At 43.9% G+C, this 20,877-nt stretch overlaps 1 protein-coding gene across 1 annotated transcript; it reads left to right on the forward strand.

Moving 5' to 3' along the window:
- The first annotated feature begins 198 nt into the window (after nt 1–198).
- OSGEPL1 (O-sialoglycoprotein endopeptidase like 1) lies at nt 199–17,944 on the forward strand. Its single transcript, XM_083411697.1, has 9 exons — nt 199–341; nt 6,729–6,822; nt 9,290–9,540; nt 10,248–10,635; nt 11,671–11,875; nt 11,961–12,109; nt 13,654–13,784; nt 14,668–14,739; nt 17,452–17,944. Exons 2-9 carry the CDS (start codon nt 6,808–6,810, stop codon nt 17,525–17,527), a joined length of 1,287 nt encoding a protein of 428 aa, XP_083267823.1. The 5' UTR covers nt 199–341; nt 6,729–6,807; the 3' UTR covers nt 17,528–17,944.
- The last annotated feature ends 2,933 nt before the right edge of the window (nt 17,945–20,877 follow it).

Here is a 20,877-nt window from a genome sequence, read left to right on the forward strand (position 1 = left end):
ACCCTAACTCTCGCAGTCCCCATGCCCTCCAAAATGGAGGGTTCAAAAAGCGACCCGGAAGTCGAGGGGAGCTCGCTGCTCTACCCTTTCGCTCGTCTGCAGCGACGTGGTTGTTGCAGGCGCCCGCCTCTCCCACCAATTCGATTGGTTTACCCTCGCTCACGTGGTCCCGCCGACTGCGCGAAGGGGGCGGGGACGGCCGTCCCAAGCGTCATTGCGCCAGTTTAACCCTTTCGGGGGCTTTCAACCTACCCCTTTGCACGCCCTTGAATGGGACAGAGGCTGTTTGTTGCCCGTTCGTAGACATATACAGTACCCGGTTGGCGGGTAGCCAGTGGCAGGTAACTCTCGTCCTGGGGAAAAGAGGAGGTTATTTTAGATTAAGGGAAGGGGTGGGGGACCTTCTCTGCAGGGCCCTTGTTTAATTTGGGTGGTTACCTGTCATGGATGCTTCAGTTCAGTTTCCTGCATTGCAAGAGGGTTGGACTAGATGACCCGCTGGGATCCCACCCAGCTCTGCAGTTCTATGATTTTTTTGTGGACGGAACCCCCAAAGCCAAATGCAGAAAGAAAGGGGCGAGGTAATGGCAACGATGTAGTGCCTAAATCAAAATTATTTAAAGTTGCTTCTCTGTGCGTGCATACTTGGGAGCAACGATTCTAAGATATGCATAGAAAGACAAAAAAGAAAACGCATATTGTCCTACAACACTAACAACCCCAGTGTGGTTTGCAATGTACCTTGTACGAATGCTGATGTTATTTGCTTAGGGTTCGCCAACCACAAAACAGAAAGTCACAAAATGTGAAGTATCTAAAAGGAGATAGGAGAAACTGGTTTCGGAATTTGCCTCTCTGTGCCAGGTGCTAGCACTGGGCCTTGTCCCTTGTCCAGTTCCCTAGCATCTCTGATTTAACAGACAGATATCAATCAGGTGAAGACGCTGGGCAGAGCATGCAATGCTGTGCAATGGTTTGGCATAAGCCAGTTTTCTTCGTGACTTTGTGTATATCAGGGGTCAGCAAACTTTTTCAGCAGGGGGCTGGTCCACTGTCCCTCAGACCTTGTGGGGGGGCTGGACTATATTTTGAAAAAAAGAACTAATTTCTATGCCCCACAAATAATCCAGAGATGCATTTTAAATAAAAGGACACATTCTACTCATGTAAAAACACACTGATTCCTGGACTGTCCGCGGGCCAGATTTAGAAGGCAATTGGGCCGGATCTGGCCCCCGGGCCTTAGTTTGCCTACCCATGGTGTATATCATTAAGTCACGGGTACAATTTGCGACCTCAGGGATATCGTTTGCGATTTGATTTGAGTGCTGGTAAATTGGATGCTTTCTCCAGCAGAAGCAGTGTTAGAAACTGAGATATGAAAACTAGGAGTTAAATGGCACCTTAAACCTGGATTGTGGGCGCCACAACGGAATGTCCAGGTGCGCTTTTTTAATAAAAAGGATACAAAGCTGAAAAGGAATGAACTGCAGCTAAAATATTACGTTCATTTTTCCCATGGTCTAGTTGTTCCCCTGCCCACCCCCCTAATATTCTTCAAAGGGTCTCTTCTCCAGACTTCAGAGAGTAGCTGGAAGTGGGGAGGCAGAAAAAGGTCCTCCTTTCCTTCCACTCTACGGTTTTAATCTGAAACCTTAGGCGCAATACTGCGCCCAGAGCTCAGAAACTGCTTGCACTAATGAAATTCCCCATCGCAAAATGTGCCTAGAACAATGGGAGTTTCAAACATTGAGCAGAAGCCTTGCAGCTCAGTGGTGGGTGCACAGTTTCTACAGGAAAACATCCTCAGGATTGTTTAATAATAATAAATAAAAATGTTTATGGCAAATATTTTTAAACCGCTCTTCATCTACACACCCGGGCAGAAGACAAAAGGCATGGAATAAAAGAGTCATGCTGAAAAAAGTCATCAGGAACAAACAGAGGCATATAAAAACAAACAGAAGAAACTAAATAATAAACAGGTTTTGAACTTTCAAAGGCTTGGTCAAATAAGCTTTTAACCCAGCATTGGGATGATGGTAATGTTGGCACCAGTCGTTCTCCATTCCACAAATGGAACACCATGACATTGTTGCTGCATGATGAATTTCCCCTGACATCAGGACAAAGAAAAGATCCTCCCCTTAAGACATGGGCAGGTGATTTAGGAAGAGGCACTCCTTTAGGTATTTGGGTTATAAGACCTTTATGGCTTTAAAGGTCAGCACCAGCCCCTTGAATTAGGGTGGGAAGCAAAAGATATTTCAGAATTGGCGTAATATGATTCCATCTAGCAGTAGGCAGTTAAACATTCCGGTATTCTGCCTCTGTTGAAATTTCTAAGCATTCTATAAGGGCAGCCCAAATTTTAATAACAATTTCTAGGGAATAGTACTAAATGTATGCTGATATTTTTTATTTGGTTTATTTATGACAGATTACAAATCTGTAACCTGAGTTTCATATAACCCTATATCAAACCTTCCACGGATGCTACCTACCTCTTAAGCAGGAGACAGAGGCCTTGATGTTCCATCTACTGCATACTCTAGTGTTTGGCTGTCTTCTATATCGCTTAAAGGATGAAGGAAAAGAGTAACACATTTTTAGACACAAGTGATAAGAGCAAAAACTATAAAGAATTCTTACGCCACAAGCTTTTAAAACGATTTTCAAAACACAAAATTGACTTTTGGAGAGGTTGTTTTGAAACATCAGATTGTATAAATGACTGTTTATGGATGAAGTTTGCTTTTAGCAAAACTGCAGTAATTTTAAGCCTACAGGGGAAAATGAAATTATATAGCAGCCAGATGTAGGAGACACACGGCTGTTGTACCTTGAATATGGAAGAAGGAATTTAAGCAGGTGTAGCTTGAAGGACAGAGAAGACTCCCTGGTAAAGACCCTGATGTTGGGAAAGATGGAGGGCACAAGGAGAAGGGGACGACAGAGGACGAGATGGTTGGACAGTGTTCTCAAAGCTACCAACATGAGTTTGACCACGCTGCGGGAGGCAGTGGAAGACAGGAGTGCCTGGCGTGCTATGGTCCATGGGGTCATGAAGAATCGGACACGACTAAACAACAACCTCGGTTTTCAAACATCTCCATTGATGAACATTTTGGTTTTTGAACACCAGAAGTAAATGCTTCGGTTTTCGAACACGCCTCGGAAGTTGAACATGCCACGCGGCTTCCACTGAACGCAAGATCCTGAGGCCTAGCTGTCGGCTACTGAGTTTTCGGTTTTTGAATGTTTCAGAACTCAAACCGTCTTCCGGAACGGATTACGTTCGAAAACCGAGCTACCACTGTATAGACCTGCTTTAGACAGCAATCTTAAACACATTTACTAGGAAGCATGTCTCATGGTACAGTAGAACTAACTACCTTACTGAGGAAACATGTATTGGGCTGTGCTGTTAGTTTACAAAACAAACTTCCAGAGTCACAACACACCATTTTGTCAAACCTACAGCCAAATTTACATTCGAAGTTATAAACAAGATTATGCATTAAAACAGATTTATAGCATGATCCTATGCATGTTGATCAGGAAGTAAACTAGAATTGCAGGACAGAGAACTACTTCTTATTTTCAAATCCTCAAACAGATAATCATCAGTCTTGTGCACCACCTTGAGATCTTTGGATGAAAGGCGGTATATAAATCTAACAAATGAATAATCAATTTGCAGAATATGACTTGGAACAATGACCGATTATGGTTACTCTAGTCTACCTTTCTTTTTCTATTGACATCTCATCTGTATTTCAAAATCACTTCTTGTGAGCCATTCTGTTTACTTTGCATGAGCTATGTTTGATCAGATGGTAACATATTCAACAAGGAGAATAAAAAACCCTGTTCCGCAAGATTTTAATCTCTTATCTTGAATAACCAGAAGAGATAATATTACATTCCTTTTGTCGCTCCGTAACGCTGAACAATAAAGACGCAGCACAGAAGGAAATGAATGTAAAAAAATTAACAAACGGTATCAGAGTACTTCTAAGTATTTTCCCCTTGTTTGGCCTTTATGTTCTGCTGCCACTGCAATCCAAATGATGGCTGCGTATTTGCTTTTGCATTGTTAAACCTTACAGCTGCCCTGTGGGTGTTAGATTAGGCCCTTCTAGGAGCGGGATAGGCAGACCAGTCTTGTGATATCTAAAGCTTTTGAGGTCCTCCAGTTGCTTCAGAAATACAGTCATAACCTTGCAAGTCGAACGCCTTGCGAGTCGAACGTTTTGGCTCCCTAACGTCGCAAACCCGGAAGTTCGGATTCCAAAGAATCCGAACGTCCGACATGGGTTCCGCGGCTTCCTATTGGCTGCAGGAGCTTCCTGCCAATCGGAAGCTGCACCTTGGTTTCCAGACATTTTGGAAGTCGAACGGATTTCCAGACGGATTCCGTTCGACTTCCGTGGTACGACTGTAGTGCCTTAGCCAGGTGGCTCTAAGGATCATGCTCAAACCCCAGGAACTTGTGATCTGGACCTGGACCTGGACCTGGACAGGACCAGGACCAAGGGCAACATCCAACAGAGTAGTTCTGTTAGCACAAGGACTTCTGCCTATGAAGTGGAACTTCGTCTCCCTGTGCATTCTGTGTATATGTTCTGGGGGTCTCCTTAAACCTCTTGGAGCCAATTAAAGGGGCACATGAGCAAAGGAGAGGAGAAGGAGGGAGAAGAGGAAGTTCTATTGTGCAAATGGAATCCCTTGCAATATCAGAACTACTTCATTGGATACCTCTCCAAGTTCACAAGTCCTTTCACATGAAAAATCCATCCCTGGCTTTCCTTCAGGATTCCTGTTGGAACAATCTAATTTGGTGAGGAGTGGAAGAGGAGGGAGCTTTTTAGTTGCTGCTGTTCTTAAGACAATTGAGAGCCAAAAGCTCTTTCCAATTGCCTGCAAATCACTCAAGAGACCTACCAGAAGTCTGCAGAAATTGCCTCTGGTAGCTCTGAGCTCTCCTGCATAAGCCTTTCTTAAATGAATGGGAGCTCTGCCAGAGCACAGTGCTGTTTGTTGAGATGCTCTGTAGCAGAGGTTTGGCTCTGAGGACCCTCTCTCTGAGTGCCTTTCTGACTCTCCAAATCAGCCAAGAGTAAGGTTCATTATGCACCTTTAGAAGCTTTTCATTATTTATTGAGAAGCGATGAAGGAAAATCCCTATAATAAAGGATTAACGCAGATGCTCACGTTTCATTCACCTGTGTTCCCTTCTGTAACCTGCCAACAGAGTTTTGTCCAATTATTTAATCCTTCTGTTGTTGTCCGCAACAGATTTCTCAGTGTTTGAAAGCTTCCAAAAGCACATCTCTCTTTCTTAGTTTTGGCATACGAAGCCATCCATAACGCTTAGCTTTCTTAAATCTTGAGGATTCTTTGGAAACAACACACTGGCATATTCTTTATTCATAAAATGAAGGTGGCTGAAGACTCAAATATCCAGTTTCACTATTCTCCCACTTTTGGGGCAATTGATACTGACTTCCAGCTACACCTGAATACCCTGGTCACATGAATCCTGAAGAAATGCACAGAATTCACCACTGTCCAGCTTTTGCCACACACTTCTTGTTTGCAGCATTCCAAGAATCAAACTGTTTTCAGTTCTCTGTGTATCATCCACACTCACACAGCTACTTTATGTTGCATAAACAGCAGTTACCCGTAACTGATGCCTGCCATGGGCAGAGAAGGTGGTTGTGAAAATGAGCCTTATGCTTAAAAAAGGTAAAGATAAAGGACCTCTGACAGTTAAGTCCAGTCGCGGACGACTCTGGGGTTGCGGCGCTCATCTCACTTTATAGGCCAAGGGAGCTGGCGTTTGCCCGCAGACAGTTTTTCTGGGTTATGTGGCCAGCATGACTAAGCTGCTTCTGGCGCAACGGAACACTGAAACCAGAGCAGCACATGGAAACGCCATTTACCTTCCTGCCGGAGTGGTACCTATTTATCTACTTGCACTTTTTTTGGCATGCTTTCGAACTGCTAGGTTGGCAGGAACTGGGACCAAGCAACAGGAGCTCACCCCATTGTGGGGATTCGAACCACCAACCTTCTGATCGGCAAGCCCAAAAGACTCAGTGGTTTAGACCACAGCGCCACCCACGTCCCACACTCACACAGCTACTTTATATTTCATAAACACCTATTATCCGTAACTGACGCCTGCTGTGGGCAGAGAAGGTTCTTGTGAAAATGAGCCCTATGCTTAACTACAGTAAAAGACCCAGCAGAAGACAAACCCCAGCAGAAACCTCCCCTTCTGTCTGTTAGCCCCTAGCATTGTACTACACAATAGCACAAGGAATTCAGGGCCTCGTGCCTGTTCATGTGCTTTTCCCTTTGCACAAGCCAACAAACAAACCCAGAATCTTGGCTTGCTGAAACATTGGTCAATGGCTTTGGAACAAGCCATGGTATTAAGACAGCTTCAAACCATTGTTTGAGATCTTGAATTGTTTCTGAAATAATTAGCCACAGTTTCCCAGTTGGTTCAGACAAAACAGGAAACTATAGTTAATTGAAGATTTCATTGTTTGCTGGCAGATATTTGCTGGCTTGCGGAAAGAGAAGGAGCAAAGAGCTGCAGCCAATCCCAAAACATGTAGCATTACCCAAAGGCCTCCTTTTTATCTTGGCTTCTTCTTCTTCTTCTTATTATTATTATTATTATACCAAAACATGATTTCTATTTATTCCAGATTTATTCAAACCGTGTGTCTTTGGAAACTGTGAAATGTGACGCCTGAATTGATAAAGAAAGAACACTCTTTCAACACAATGTTTTTGACACAGGTAAAATCATCCCCCATATCTATCTATCTATCTATCTATCTAATTGATCACTTTCTTTGCTTCCAGATGTCTAGCCCATTACATTACCTCAGAATGTGTTTTGTTTTCTTCTGTCAGTGTTTGACCTTCAGCATGACTATCATTCTAGACAGTATTGGTGTTTTCCAAATAGTTCGATGACATTTATTCATAGTTCACTAGCCTCAGGCTGCCCTTAATCCAGCATACGTCAACAAGTTATACAGAGAGCCAAGACATTAAAAAAACCTGTTAAAATTATGCAGCTATAAAGTTTGCAAAACCGCAAGAGAATGGATATGTTTGCTTTGTGCTGCTTATGAAAGGCCTGCGACAGATTCCTCAAAATCAATTAATGTGCTAGGACAGGGGTGCCCAAACTTTTTTCAAAGAGGGTCGGATTTGATGAAGTGAATATGCGTGAGGGCTGACCAAAGTTGTTGAGCTTTTCTTAGGCTCTCAGGATTTAACCCCAAAGTTGTTGAGCTTTTGAGCTTTTTTAAGGATTTTACCTCAGGACATATACTGCCACGGGGGACAGATTAAATCGACCGGCAGGCCAGATTAGGCCCCTGAAACGGACTTTGGACATGCCTGTGCTAGGAGGGAGGAGGATTGCTTTTGTGGTGTAGTGGTTAAGAGGGGTGGACTCGTAATCTGGTGAACCGGGTTCGTGTCCCTGCTCCAGCACATGCAGCTGCTGGGTGACCTTGGGCTAGTCACACTTCTCTGAAGTCTCTCAGCCCCCCTCACCTCACAGAGTGTTTGTTGTGGGGGAGGAAGGGAAAGGAGAATGTTAGCCGCTTTGAGACTCCTTTAGGTAGTGATAAAGTGGGATATCAAATCCAAACTCTTCTTCTTCTTCTTCTTTTGCCCTGGTAGAAAAATAGTACACTGCTGAGTGCAAGGAAACCGATATTCCAGAAACATTAAGGAAAGATGCCTGAATCTTTCCCAACAAATGAATTTGTTGGATTGTGTGAATCCACTGGGTTTTTGAAATACCCCAACATGTATTGCAGTTTAAATTTGTTTTAAATAATCATCTAGCTCTTATTTGGAACCCCAGCTTTGATAAGAGAATTATAAGGCTTACCAATTTCTTCCCCCGCCCCAAAGTTTTTCAAATCTATATTGAGGGGGGGCGGGAAATATTAGGTCAACATCTTTATTAATGTGAATTTTTTATTCTTTTCTTGTCGGCCAACATGGCCTCCTTTGTTTTTGAATAAATAGATAAACCTTGGCAAAAGTATTGTCATGTTGCTTGATGCTTAGAGAACAGAATTTGTTCAAGCCTATATGCATTAAATAACATGTGTGGGTGTATATCACATACACATATACAAACAATAGTGGGGGGGGGGGGAGGCTGTATTGTTAAATTGCATTAAAAAAATTTAAACTATGTTTTAATCTGAACATGCAGCATGCTGGTGCACCCTGCTCAAAAATTCCCGGGTATATGTCCCCTGCTCCAGCTGTTGCCACACCATGCAGTGTTTTTCCCCCTGGGGTTTTCTCAAGGGTGTGCTGTACCATTTTTTCCTAGAAGAAAAGCACTGACAACGTGTATGAAACAACCCATAGCCTGGCTTATCACAACGTCTTCAAAGGGCTGACGGTTGCTTTTCCCCAAACAAACAACAAGCAGTAATCTAAGAACAAACCTTGATTTCCACTCATGGTTGGTTTGGGGAAAACAGTCCACAGCAGCCCAGGTTTGAACAACACAACAGGCCGGATCCTGGCTTGTTTCATCAGTGGTATGGGAACAGCAGAAACAGCAGACGATTACCATGGGAAATTTTTGATCAGTGTGTTCCAGGATGTTGAGTGTTCACATTGAACCATAGCTTGTAGTCCATAGGGAACAGAATGTAGGATCTCAGTTCTGGTGATTTGGGGTTAAATGTCAGCTCAGCCAAGACGTCCCACTGAGAACGGGGGGGGGGGGTTAGTTTCACTTGGAAAATCAGCTAAAAAGCCAACTGAGGCACTCCCTTCCCTCATAAGTTATGCCGGAACTAATCACCTGTAGGGTGGGAATAGAAAGCCTGGGCATGGTAGTGACTATAGGTAAAGGTAAAGGGACCCCTGACCATTAAGTCCAGTCGTGGCCGACTCTGGGGTTGCGATGCTCATCTAGCTTTATTGGCCGAGGGAGCCAGCGTACAGCTTCCAGGTCATGTGGCCAGCATGACTAAGCTGCTTCTGGCGAACCAGAGCAGCGCACGGAAACACCGTTTACCTTCCCGCCGGAGTGGTACCTATTTATCTACTTGCACTTTGATGTGCTTTTGAACTGCTAGGTTGGCAGGAGAAGGGACCGAGCAACGGGAGCTCACCCCGTCGTGGGGTTTCGAACCGCCAACCTTCTGATCAGCAAGTCCCGCGTCCCACGGTAGTGACTACAAGATGTTAAATTCTAAATTCTGTTATTGTACAGTTCCTTTGTAGGTATGCCTGTCTACAGAAATCTTTTGCAGTGAGTGGTTTTGGAGGAGCAATTTCAAAACCTCCTGAACCTTGCTGGATCGATTGTTTAAGAAGAGTCTCTGTTTGCCGTGGCAAATGCTTTTCTACCAAAATAGTTCTGGGTATCGAAACCAGCTGCGATGATACAGCCGCAGCTGTGGTGGATGAAGCTGGCAACATTTTAGGAGAAGCCCTGTATTCTCAAAGCGCGGTTCATTTGAAGTAAGTAATTCTGACTGCTGGTGAAAACATAGTTTTAGGTACTACGTACATTGAATATCATGTTGTTATTTTGTCATCACGTGAGTTTGTTCTGTAAGTGCATCTAGAGCGCTGCCACAGTATCAACAATCCAAGATCAGTGGTGTCAAAAAACTCCTAAAGGTATGGGAAAAACCCCAGAAAGGTAGATCGCTTTGATTTCTTAAAAACATACACACAAACACACAATTGATCTCTAGTGTTGCTACTACAGCTGTGTTGGAAGCCAGACCTGCAGGTTGCCAAAAAAGAAAGAAGTGCTGACTAGCCAGAACATCAACTTCTGCGTTTGAGTTTTTGAGTTAGTCCAAACAGATTCAACATAAGCATCATGTACATTTTTTAAAAAATGTATTAGTATTTTGCACACAACAACAACACAAAAAAATTCGAAAAATAACAATATACAACACACAAAAACAACATTCAAAAACTGAAGAAAGCAACAACAGCTAAAAAAAACCAAAAAATCCATATCTTACAAGTTAATACTATAAACACTAAAACAACAACAACAAGACATTGACTTCCACCAATCCCACAGCACCTCCTTTATCTCTCATTGTGTCTTCCTGTTTTCCTTATCATCTCTATCCTAACATCTAGATATAAATCCCTCTTTCTTATCTTTTCACGTAAGCATCATGTCCATGTTTGTTTCTCATCAGAACAGGCGGAATCATTCCTTCGGTGGCACAACAGCTGCACCAAGAAAACATTGCAAGGGTAGTGCAAGAAGCACTTGCCGTCAGCAGAGTTAGCGCAGATGGACTCTCAGCCATTGCAACAACCGTGAAGCCAGGACTTGCTTTGAGCCTCGGAGTTGGGTTGGCCTATAGCCTGGAACTGGTGGAGAAATGCAAGAAGCCTTTCATTCCCATCCATCACATGGAGGCGCACGCCCTTACCGTTAGGTTGACCAATCGTGTGGACTTCCCGTTCCTGGTACTTTTGCTCTCTGGGGGTCACTGTATACTAGCGGTAGCGCAAGGGGTTTCAGATTTCCTTCTCCTTGGACAGACGTTGGACATTGCACCTGGGGACATGTTGGATAAGGTAATCCTTTTAATTAGTGTTTATTTATTAAAACATTTGTATGCTGCTATATCGTAAATATATATTTATCAAAGCAATTTACAGCAATAAAAACACAAAGCAATACAGTACAGTACAATAGAATATAATACAATACAGCTATAAAGTTAAAAACAGACATCAATTAACCATTGTGGAAGGATGTACAGTGGTACCTTGGTACTCAAACGGCTTGGCTCCTGAACAAATCGGCTCCCAAACGCTGTAAACCCGGAAGTGTTCCAGTTTGTGAACGTTTTTCGGAAGCCAAACATCCGACGCGGCTTCCACGGCTTCTGCTTGAGTGCAGGAAGCTCCTGCAGTCAATCGGAAGCCACGCCTTGGAGCCAGTGTGGTGTAGTGGTTAAGAGCGGTAGTCTCATAATCTGGTGAACTGGGTTCGTGTCTCCGCTTCTCCACATGCAGCTGCTGGGTGACCTTGGGCCAGTCACACTTCTCTGAAGTCTCTCAGCCCCACTCACCTCACAGAGTGTTTGTTGTGGGGGAGGAAGGGAAAGGAGAATGCTAGCCGCTTTGAGACTCCTTAGGGTAGTGATAAATCGGGATATTAAATCCAAACTCTTCTTCTTCTTCAAACAGTTTCAGGAGTTGAATGGACTACAGGAATAGATTGAGTTTGATTGAGTATTCCTAATTGCCTGCATAGGCCTGGTGGAATAGATGAGTTTTCAGCAGGTGTTTAAAAGTTGGCACAGAAGGCCCCTGCTGAATCTCTGTTGGCAGAATAGCCCACGGGACAGGGCCGATGCGGAAAGCCCTGTGCAATTGTCCCACTTACTTGGTGATCATTTAGCTTATTGGGATAAAACCATAATGATGTGGCTGCCATGCGGCTGGCTCAGTGTCAAGCCTCAGCACATAACAACAAGGATTTGAGGTGTGACTTGGGTCCTTCAGAATCATAAAGCTACTCCTTGTGCTTATTTGCCTTTTCCAGTGACTCTTAAAATATATCTGCACATTTCTTTAATTTCTGCTTCCATTTGGATTGTTTAGGTAGCCAGAAGGCTTTCTTTACGAAAGCACCCAGAGTGCTCTGGCCTGAGCGGTGGAAAAGCGATAGAACGCTTGGCTCAGCAGGGAAATAGATGGCGTTATGAATTCAAAGTCCCCATGGAGCAACATCACAACTGCAACTTTTCCTTTGCTGGACTTCAGTCCCAGGTCACTAGAGCGATTGCAGAAAAAGAAAAGGAGGAAGGTATTGACCAAAATAGGATGGATACAAATTGCGCGTGAGAGCTTCACATAGGCTTGGGAAACCTATTTGATCGTGATTTCTGCAGGGCGGCAGGAAGGACAACTCCTGTCCTGCATACCAGACCTTGCTGCAGCAGTCCAGCACACGGTAGCTGCTCATATTGTCGCTCGAACGCACCGAGCCATTCATTTCTGTAGAAGGAAGGGTATCTTGCCACAGAAGAAGGCAACTTTGGTAAGTGTCAAAACAAAATAAAAAAATTCCTTCCAGTAGCACCTTAGAGACCAACTCATAGCTGCCAAGTGTCCCTTATTTGAAGGGACAGTCCCTTATTCCAGCGCCATGTCCCGCTGCTGTCCCTTACTGATGGATGTCCCTTAAATGATGTCCCTTAAATTTCAAAGGAAGCAGCTCCTCTCCCTCCCTCCCTGCCGGCCAGGGAGGAGAGAGGCTCCAACTGTGTTGCTTGGCTGTGTTGCTCAACCAATAAGAAGTCTAAGAACGACTGGGGGGTGGAGCTTGCATGCCTTGTGTGTGGCTAGTTAATGTAAGCTGAGGGGTTTTTTGAATGCTGGACGCCATTTTGTTGCACGTGCTGCTGCAAACTTTGCAGTGCAAAGCCAGGCCAGGGAGCCATCTTAAGTTGAGGCTGCATAGGCCTTGTGGTGCATGTGATTCAGATTCTATTCAGTTGAACTTCTGGTTACAAAGTTGGTTGGACATTGTTCTCGAAGCTACCTAGCATGAGTTTGACCAGACTGCAGGAGGACAGGAAGACTGGAGTGCCTGGAACAGGTGAGGCTGCAGGTCCCTTATTTTGGCTGCTGGTCCCTTATTTGCAAGGCTGCTGGTCCCTTATTTTCAAATCTGTAAGTTGACAGCTATGGACCAACTAAGTTTGTTATTGGAATGAGCTTTTGTGCGCATGCACACTTCTTCAGTGTGTGTGTGTGTGTTGTCAGGAAAACAAACCAGGGAACTGCATCTTACCCGCCAAAATACCCCTTGGGATGATTCATCACTCTTCTGTCCTGAGTTGCTACTGCGACATATATCCGAAGATATCTGCACACACAAACATAGCAGAGTTCAAAGCAGAAGCTGGACTTGAGAATACTCAGATAATTTATTATGTACAAGATCAAGTGTTGCAGAACAAAGAAATCATGGCTCTTCTCTCCTCCTCGTCCGAGAGAGAACAGAAAATGCAAAAGCATAACATAACGGAGCAGTGTGACTGAACTTCCCTTCTCATGACTCCAACAGTGTGGAATGTCAACACAGACATGTGATGAAAACAATCACACATCAGTAGTGGGAAGGAATGAAATCCCAACATGTGTGTGTTGCACAGTTAACTTATCCTAAGCTCCAACAATATGGCCAGCAGCTTAGTTGTATTAATCGCTTGCACCTTTAGGTCTAGGAAGTGGTGACCTGATCAACAGAGAGACACAAATTAGTAACAAATATTATTAACTAACACGAAGGAAATAAAATAAAAACTGAATCCAAGAGCACAAGACTTTGCATGTACCTGGGGAAAGTCAACATGTCATGGGGGGCTATGGCCTTCCCACACCCGTTGTATGTAATACCTAATGGTGCCTACTCAAATATCTTTATATGAATTTCAAAATGGCAGAGGGGGAGAGGGCATGTTTCTGCCCTGTGCAGGGATTACTGCCAGCAAGGTGAGGCAGGTTGCTATAAACATAATCCTGCCGCCCTACTTCCTCAGACTTCCCATAAACATGACTTTCAAACACTGGTTTCAGGTGGCTTCGGGGGGTGTTGCAAGTAACCAGTATATCCGGAAAGCTCTGCAGGTTTTAACAGATGCCACCGATTTCGCCCTGGTATGTCCGCCTCCCAGACTGTGCACTGACAACGGTGTTATGATTGCATGGTAAGCAAATATGTGGTTTTTTTCTTCTATTTGGAATTCTGTTCTGAATTATAATGCAACATAGTTAATTGGAAAACACTTCGTTGGTATATCTAAACACAGTTTATGTGTAGCTGTATATAGCCCCATGGGAGTTAGTTGCCAATAAATGTATACGTTTTGTATATGTGATGGTGTTGTATATTTGGGGTACATACCTTTCTTAAAGGACGCGGGTGGCGCTGTGGTCTAAACCACAGAGCCTAGGGCTTGCTGATCAGAAGGTCGGCAGTTCAAATCCCCGCAACGGGGTGAGCTCTCGCTGCTCTGTCCCAGCTCCTGCCAACCCAGCAGTTCGAAAGCACGTCAAAGTGCAAGTAGATAAATAGGTACCGCTCCGGTGGGAAGGTAAACGGCATTTCTGTGCGCTTCTCTGGTTCGCCAGAAGCGGCTTGGTCATGCCGGCACGTGACCCGGAAGCTGTCTGTGGACAAACGCCGGCTCCCTCAGCCAGTAAAGCGAGATGAGCGCGCAACCCCAGAGTTGTCCACGATTGAACCTAATGGTCAGGGGTACCTTTACCTTTACCTTTCTTACATGGAAGTTCACTAAGTGCGAACCACCCTGGTAGCATTGTCCTTCAGAGAGAAAACTGCCTGTTATTGTTGGGCGAAGAAGAAGGAGAAGAAGAAGAAGAAGAAGAAGAAGAAGAAGAAGAAGAAGAAGGAGCACGGCCAAACCACGTTTTCTCCAGTCAAGGGCCCTTCTTAGGCTAGCAGAAATTATCTCTGTCTGAAATCTCTTTGCTGAGCTTACATCAACAATACTGCATTTAGTTCACTGTAATGGGCGGGGAAATGAACTAGTTTATGAAAAACACTTTACACAAATATTCTCTCTTTAGGAATGGCATTGAAAGGCTTTGTGCAGGACTGGGTGTTCTATATAGCACAGAAGGCATAAGATATGAGCCAAAGTAAGTAGTATTTATTATATTTCCCCCTCAGTTTTATATACTGTGTTTTGTTATCTCCGTAGCACTCCAGAAAAACAGAGACAATATCTGCTGAGTGCTTTCAAATCTTACGAGACCTAGAGAGAGTGGAGAGGTGGGACAGAAGTCCCATGCCATAGTTTTCTGTTCCTCTCCTTTGTTCCTTATATCCAGGATTATGCCTCTGTATTCTTCCTTGCTGTATAGCAGCCCAAATCAGTTCAGCAGTATTTAAATTCTGTCCCTAAAACCTTGCAAAATATAATGTATTGGGTGGGTGGGTGGGTGTGGGAAATGCACAATAGGAAAAGGTTGCACAATCGTTGGGACATATTGACAGAGAAAACACTAATCTCTGACCATTTCAGATTTTTAATGTTACCCAGGTGTTCTTCTCAAAATTTGGGAATATGATTTCCTGTCCGTTGGAAACCACTGTGGTGAACAAAAGTTGATGGCAAATTACAGCTGGCCCACACTGACTGACATGCTGGAGGTTGAATGGATACATAGAGCTTTTTGAATTCTGTTATTCGTCCTTGGATAAGGCGTTATAGGACCTCAGAATCCACCAGGGGTTTCATAGAGACAGAAAGAATGTTTTTAAATTTTAATTACAGTGCTCAGATATTTCAACAGGTTTATTCACCACTGTCCTTTTTTATGGACGATTTCCATATCAGTGTTGACCCTGTTCATATTATAGACAGCACATAATTCCTCTCACTGGATTTGGGGGTACACACTACTGCTGATATTATATAGTGGGCGGTCCTTCAATTGTTTAAATTAATATATAAAAAAGACAGAATAAGTGGCATTTCGTTCAGCAATACTAGTCGCGTGTTGTTGTTCTCTTTTGCTGTAGCTTGGCATCTTTTTTTTCTTTAGGCTCAGCTGCAATCCCAAATCTAAACATAGACTGAGTTACACTTTCCTAAGGACCAAATTCACCTTGGCTTTTCATCAGAATTTCAGCTATGTGCTGTTGTCAATGCCCTCTTCCGGGCTCTCAGCCATGTATCTGATTTTTCACTCACAAACGGCTGTGTCCGGTTCCCTGCGACTTTGTCTACAGCTTTTGGCTTGGACAAGAAGTTCTTGCTCTTCCAACTGTACTTTCAGAGCCTCTATATTTCTGGGGAGGACAGTTCTTCCCAAAAACCAACAGAAGTAGCCCCGCTTCTCATTGAATTACTTCAGAGATAGAAATTTGGGGGAGTGGGGAAAATAAAAGACAAGTAAATAAAAAATGGGCAAAAAAAATGAGAGGCACAAATACAAGATGGGTGACACCTGGCTTGAGAGCAGTACATGTGAAAAGGATCTAGGAGTCTTGGTTGACCACAAACTTGACATGAGCCAACAGTGTGACGCGGCAGCTAAAAAAGCCAATGCAATTCTGGGCTGCATCAATAGGAGTATAGCATCTAGATCAAGGGAAGTAATAGTGCCACTGTATTCTGCTCTGGTCAGACCTCACCTGGAGTACTGTGTCCAGTTCTGGGCACCACAGTTCAAGAAGGACACTGACAAACTGGAACGTGTCCAGAGGAGGGCAACCAAAATGGTCAAAGGCCTGGAAATGATGCCTTATGAGGAATGGCTAAGGGAGCTGGGCATGTTTAGCCTGGAGAAGAGGAGGTTAAGGGGTGATATGATAGCCATGTTCAAATATATAAAAGGATGTCACATAGAGGAGGGAGAAAGGTTGTTTTCTGCTGCTCCAGAGAAGCGGACACGGAGCAATGGATCCAAACTACAAGAAAGAAGACTCCACCTAAACATTAGGAAGAACTTTCTGACAGTAAGAGCTGTTCGACAGTGGAATTTGCTGCCAAGGAGTGTGGTGGAGTCTCCTTCTTTGGAGGTCTTTAAGCAGAGGCTTGACAACCATATGTCAGGAGTGCTCTGATGGTGTTTCCTGCTTGGCAGGGGGTTGGACTCGATGGCCCTTGTGGTCTCTTCCAACTCTATGATTCTATGATTCTATATGTTCCTTTAGCTATAGTGTCAATTTACCATTTCTCACGTGGCTGCTGCCCTGAAGGAAATAAACAAAGCGCTCTGCTTATGGATGTTCTCTGACCTATTTATATGGTCTTTCAGGACTTAGTAAATCTCTCTGGTGTAGCTCCTCCTCTCCTTGGGGTTGAGGAGAGAAAGAGGGGAGAATGAACTACTGATATTTGTCTTGGGAACAAAAGGAGGGTGAGGGCAAATCATAATTTTATCCTTGTGGAAAATGTATAATTCTTTTCCTGAAGAAAGCATACTGAACTCAAAAATCCTATGAAGAGAGGTCACTGTTATGAGAGGAATTGTCCAAAGACTTATGAGGAAACTTAAAATTTATTAACAGATGTTTAAATTCTAGATGAGATACGAAAGGTCAAATCTGTTTATACGGATCAAGAAAACCCAAATACTTCTGCTTGGTGTTAGTCCGCACAATGTAGTAATACTAAACTATAGCTGCATTGTTTTCCATAGTACAACAGTCTTCATTATGGGAGTTAAGATTAAGAATGATATAAAGGAGATACTAAGTATAGAATTCATTATTACCTACAGGAGCCAAATATGTATGCGGTTTATAATGCTGGCTAATTATTTTGTATGATACTGAATTTATAATGGGATGCCTATGCTTGTGTCTTAAATGTATTTTTAAATTTTTTATTTATTTATTAGAGCTCTGCTTGGGACGGATATCTCAGAAGAAGTCCAAAAAGCTTCCATCAAAATGCCAGCACCAAATCAGATGTGAAAAGTAAATTATGCCACCATCCATTTCAATGGGAGCTCCGTATCATTTGCCCCAGCCTCTGTATGACAATGTGCCATTGCTGAGATTTTTCATTACTAAGCTGGGGATATCAAAATGAAAAATAAACCAAGAACAGCATAGGCATTCTTATAAGCCGTAAATGAAGAATATATTTCTAAGCTTTCTACCCTGTTCTGTAAATTTCAACATCGACCCTTGTCAACAGTTAAACAAGGCTTTTGGTTTCCAAAATGACCAGTGGAAAGAAGAAGTAAAAGCAGAAGGGTTTCTGCATGACAGATAATGCCATTTCCTTTCCCAAGTGGTTGCATACTTGAATACAGTTGCTCTTCTTGATTGTGAGGCTACCTACACCAAAGTGAATTGGAATAAATCCCCTTCTGAACTTGTTTATAATTTTACTCTGTTTGTTAATACAATGGTACCTCGGGTTACATACACTTCAGGTTACAGACTCTACTAACCCAGAAATATTACCTCAGGTTAAGAACTTTGCTTCAGGATGAGAACAGAAATTGTGCAGTGGCGGCGCAGCAGCAGCAGGAGGCCCCATTAGCTAATGTGGTGCTTCAGGTGAAGAACAGTTTCAGGTTAAGAACAGACCTCCAGAACAAATTAAGTTCTTAACCTGAGGTACTACTGTATAGTTTATCTTTATCATGCTGTCACCATTCTTTGCTTAAGATCATGGCCCAGCGAAGTAAGTCCTTTGGTTTAGTCCCTTTGTAACTCAGTAACCACACTAAGCACCTGGGGGATAAGAATCAAATTTGGTACGTTTGTTTAGTACCTTCCAAATGGGAATACCAGTTCAAAGCCTGCACCTGTTTGCAAGTGGGGGAAGAAATGTTACACCTGCCTTGAAGGTTATTGATATTAAAGTTGATATATTGCCTCCAGGAATAAAGCCCCAGCAGCCCCTTTCAAATGGACCAAGAAAGATGGGGGAATCACTGTAACAGGATACATCCCTATGAAACCGAGCTACCTCACTGTAGTTTAATAATCACATTTACAGCGTAATTCTCTATTTTAAGTTAAAACATCTGCTTAAACCAGTTTTCAAGGTGAAGGGAAGGATGTAAAACATACCGCCAGTCAGGGAACTGCCATCGGAGCCAGAAGGAGAGGGAGGGCTCCAGAGGGATTCCGGAGAGCGTCCCGGGAGGGAGAGAAGCAGCACATCTTCTGGGGAAGGAAATCAGCGTAGCACCAGTGGAGGAGGGGGGCAGATGGGGGAATCGGCGAGGTGGCTCCAAGACTCTTCACCGGAAACCAGCGGGGAGAGCATGGGTCCTCCGATGCCCACACTCTCCCTGCGCAGAAGGCTTCCACGCAGGGAAAGTAGGCGGCGACTAGGCGTCAAAGAACTTTTATGCTGGAAGAAATTCAAGAAACGCCCACTGACGGATTCTGTCAGCGATTGAGACAGCCACGGGCGAGTGGCTGTCCGGACAGGAAAGGTTCACTCAGGCAACCCACCCAGGTGTGGCACCGATTTACGCACGAGCAACCCCTAGAACCACTACACCGCCGTTTACCTCCATCACTGTGTTCCGTTGGGCCAGAAGCGGTTTAGTCATGCTGGCCACATGACCCAGAAAGCTGTCTGCGGACGAACGCCGGCTCCCTCAGCCTGAAAGCGGAGATGAGCGCCGGACCCCATAGCCGATTTTGACTGGATTTAACCGTCCAGGGGTCCTTTACCTTTTTACCTTACCTTAAAACATACCACGGACAGATACTTTCTATGAAGAAGCCTTGAATTATTAGAGTTGATGTCCCAGCATCCCTTCTACTACGCCCGTATAGAAAAGACATAAAATTAATTTTAACGTGATCGCTTGAATTGTGAGAGTTAACACAGAGGCAAGACTGGAAGCATCATACGAAAGACAGTTCGCATTTGTCACCTGTCGCAAAGTGATTTCATGCTCTTTATTCAGCTCATAGTGGTGAGGAGGAATGAATGAAAGTCCCCTCAAAGTATCTGCTTTATATACATTATTTACACAATGGGCTGCACATGATTGGCTAATTCTGGAATTCTACTGTAAGCCAATCATGTTGTGGATTCACTTATATCTGGAGCATGATTGGGTGGTTCCTGCCAACCAATCATACTGCTGCATTGTTCTGAATCCTATTGTTCTAGGACCAATCAGACTGCTGCAGTTTGGATCCTGTTGTTCTAGGACCAATCAGACTGCTGCAGTTTGGATCCTATTCAACTCAGTACATAACACTTCTGTTGAACTATACTTGGGAAAACCAAGATTCTTCAAAGCACTGCCAAGACATTCATTCCAATTCCAAGCAGATTGTCAAAGCCCAAGATTGTGGGCTTCGACAATCTGTTAGGAATTGGAATGAATGTCTTGACGGTGCTTTGAAGGATCTTGGTTTTCCCAGAACATTCTGCATAGAACATTCCCAGAACATTCTGCACAGCATAGAATCTTGCATTGTCTGCAAAGATCTAATTTTGCATTCTGCAACCGAGTTTTCTTGGGGTGAAAATGCGTTTGATTTGCGATGAATGATCCCTTGCTTTCTTAGCCATGCCTGGAAGGCTTCAGGCAGCCCAGCTCCCAAAATTGGGATTTTTCTAACATGAAATGCAACCTCTTGAACACGTGCTATACTAGTTAAATTGGGCAAAGGCTGGTGTGCAATCCAGCCATCATTTAGCTCTTTTAAGTCTAATGGTTAAGGATGTGCTGATGGTCTCCCATTGAAGTCAATTATGCTTTAGAAAGTGCTTGGCTGCAGCTGAATGGTGCTACACACTTACTATTTCTGTTGCCTTCCAGCTTGAAGAAGGTGCGTATATAAGCAGGGGCTGTCTTTATCTTGGGGGTGGGGAGTGGGCTCCCCACACCTCTTGGAACCCTAGAAAAACAACTGGAAGGAAATGGGGCTGATCCAGTATGCTTAGCGCAGCTGCCTATCTTAACATGCCTATTCCAAACACTTGAAGAGTGTGTGTTGGCACCAACAGTAAGGTCCACTAGGTCTTTCTTCCAAGGTCTTTCTCCATAGCAAGTGTGCTTAGGATTTCAGGCTTAAAACATGGACTACTGCAATGCGCTCTACGTTGGGCTACCTTTGAAGGTGACCCGGAAACTACAACTAATCCAGAATGCGGCAGCTAGACTGGTGACTGGGGGCAGCCGCTGAGACCACATAACACCGGTCTTGAAAGACCTACATTGGCTCCCAGTACGTTTCCGAGCACAATTCAAAGTGTTGGTGTTGACCTTTAAAGCCCTAAATGGCCTTGGCCCAGTATACCTGAAGGAGCATCTCCACCCCCATCGTTCTGCCCG

This window comes from Podarcis tiliguerta (assembly GCF_965153285.1).
Source record: "Podarcis tiliguerta genome assembly, chromosome: 1".
Lineage (NCBI taxonomy): Eukaryota > Metazoa > Chordata > Lepidosauria > Squamata > Lacertidae > Podarcis > Podarcis tiliguerta.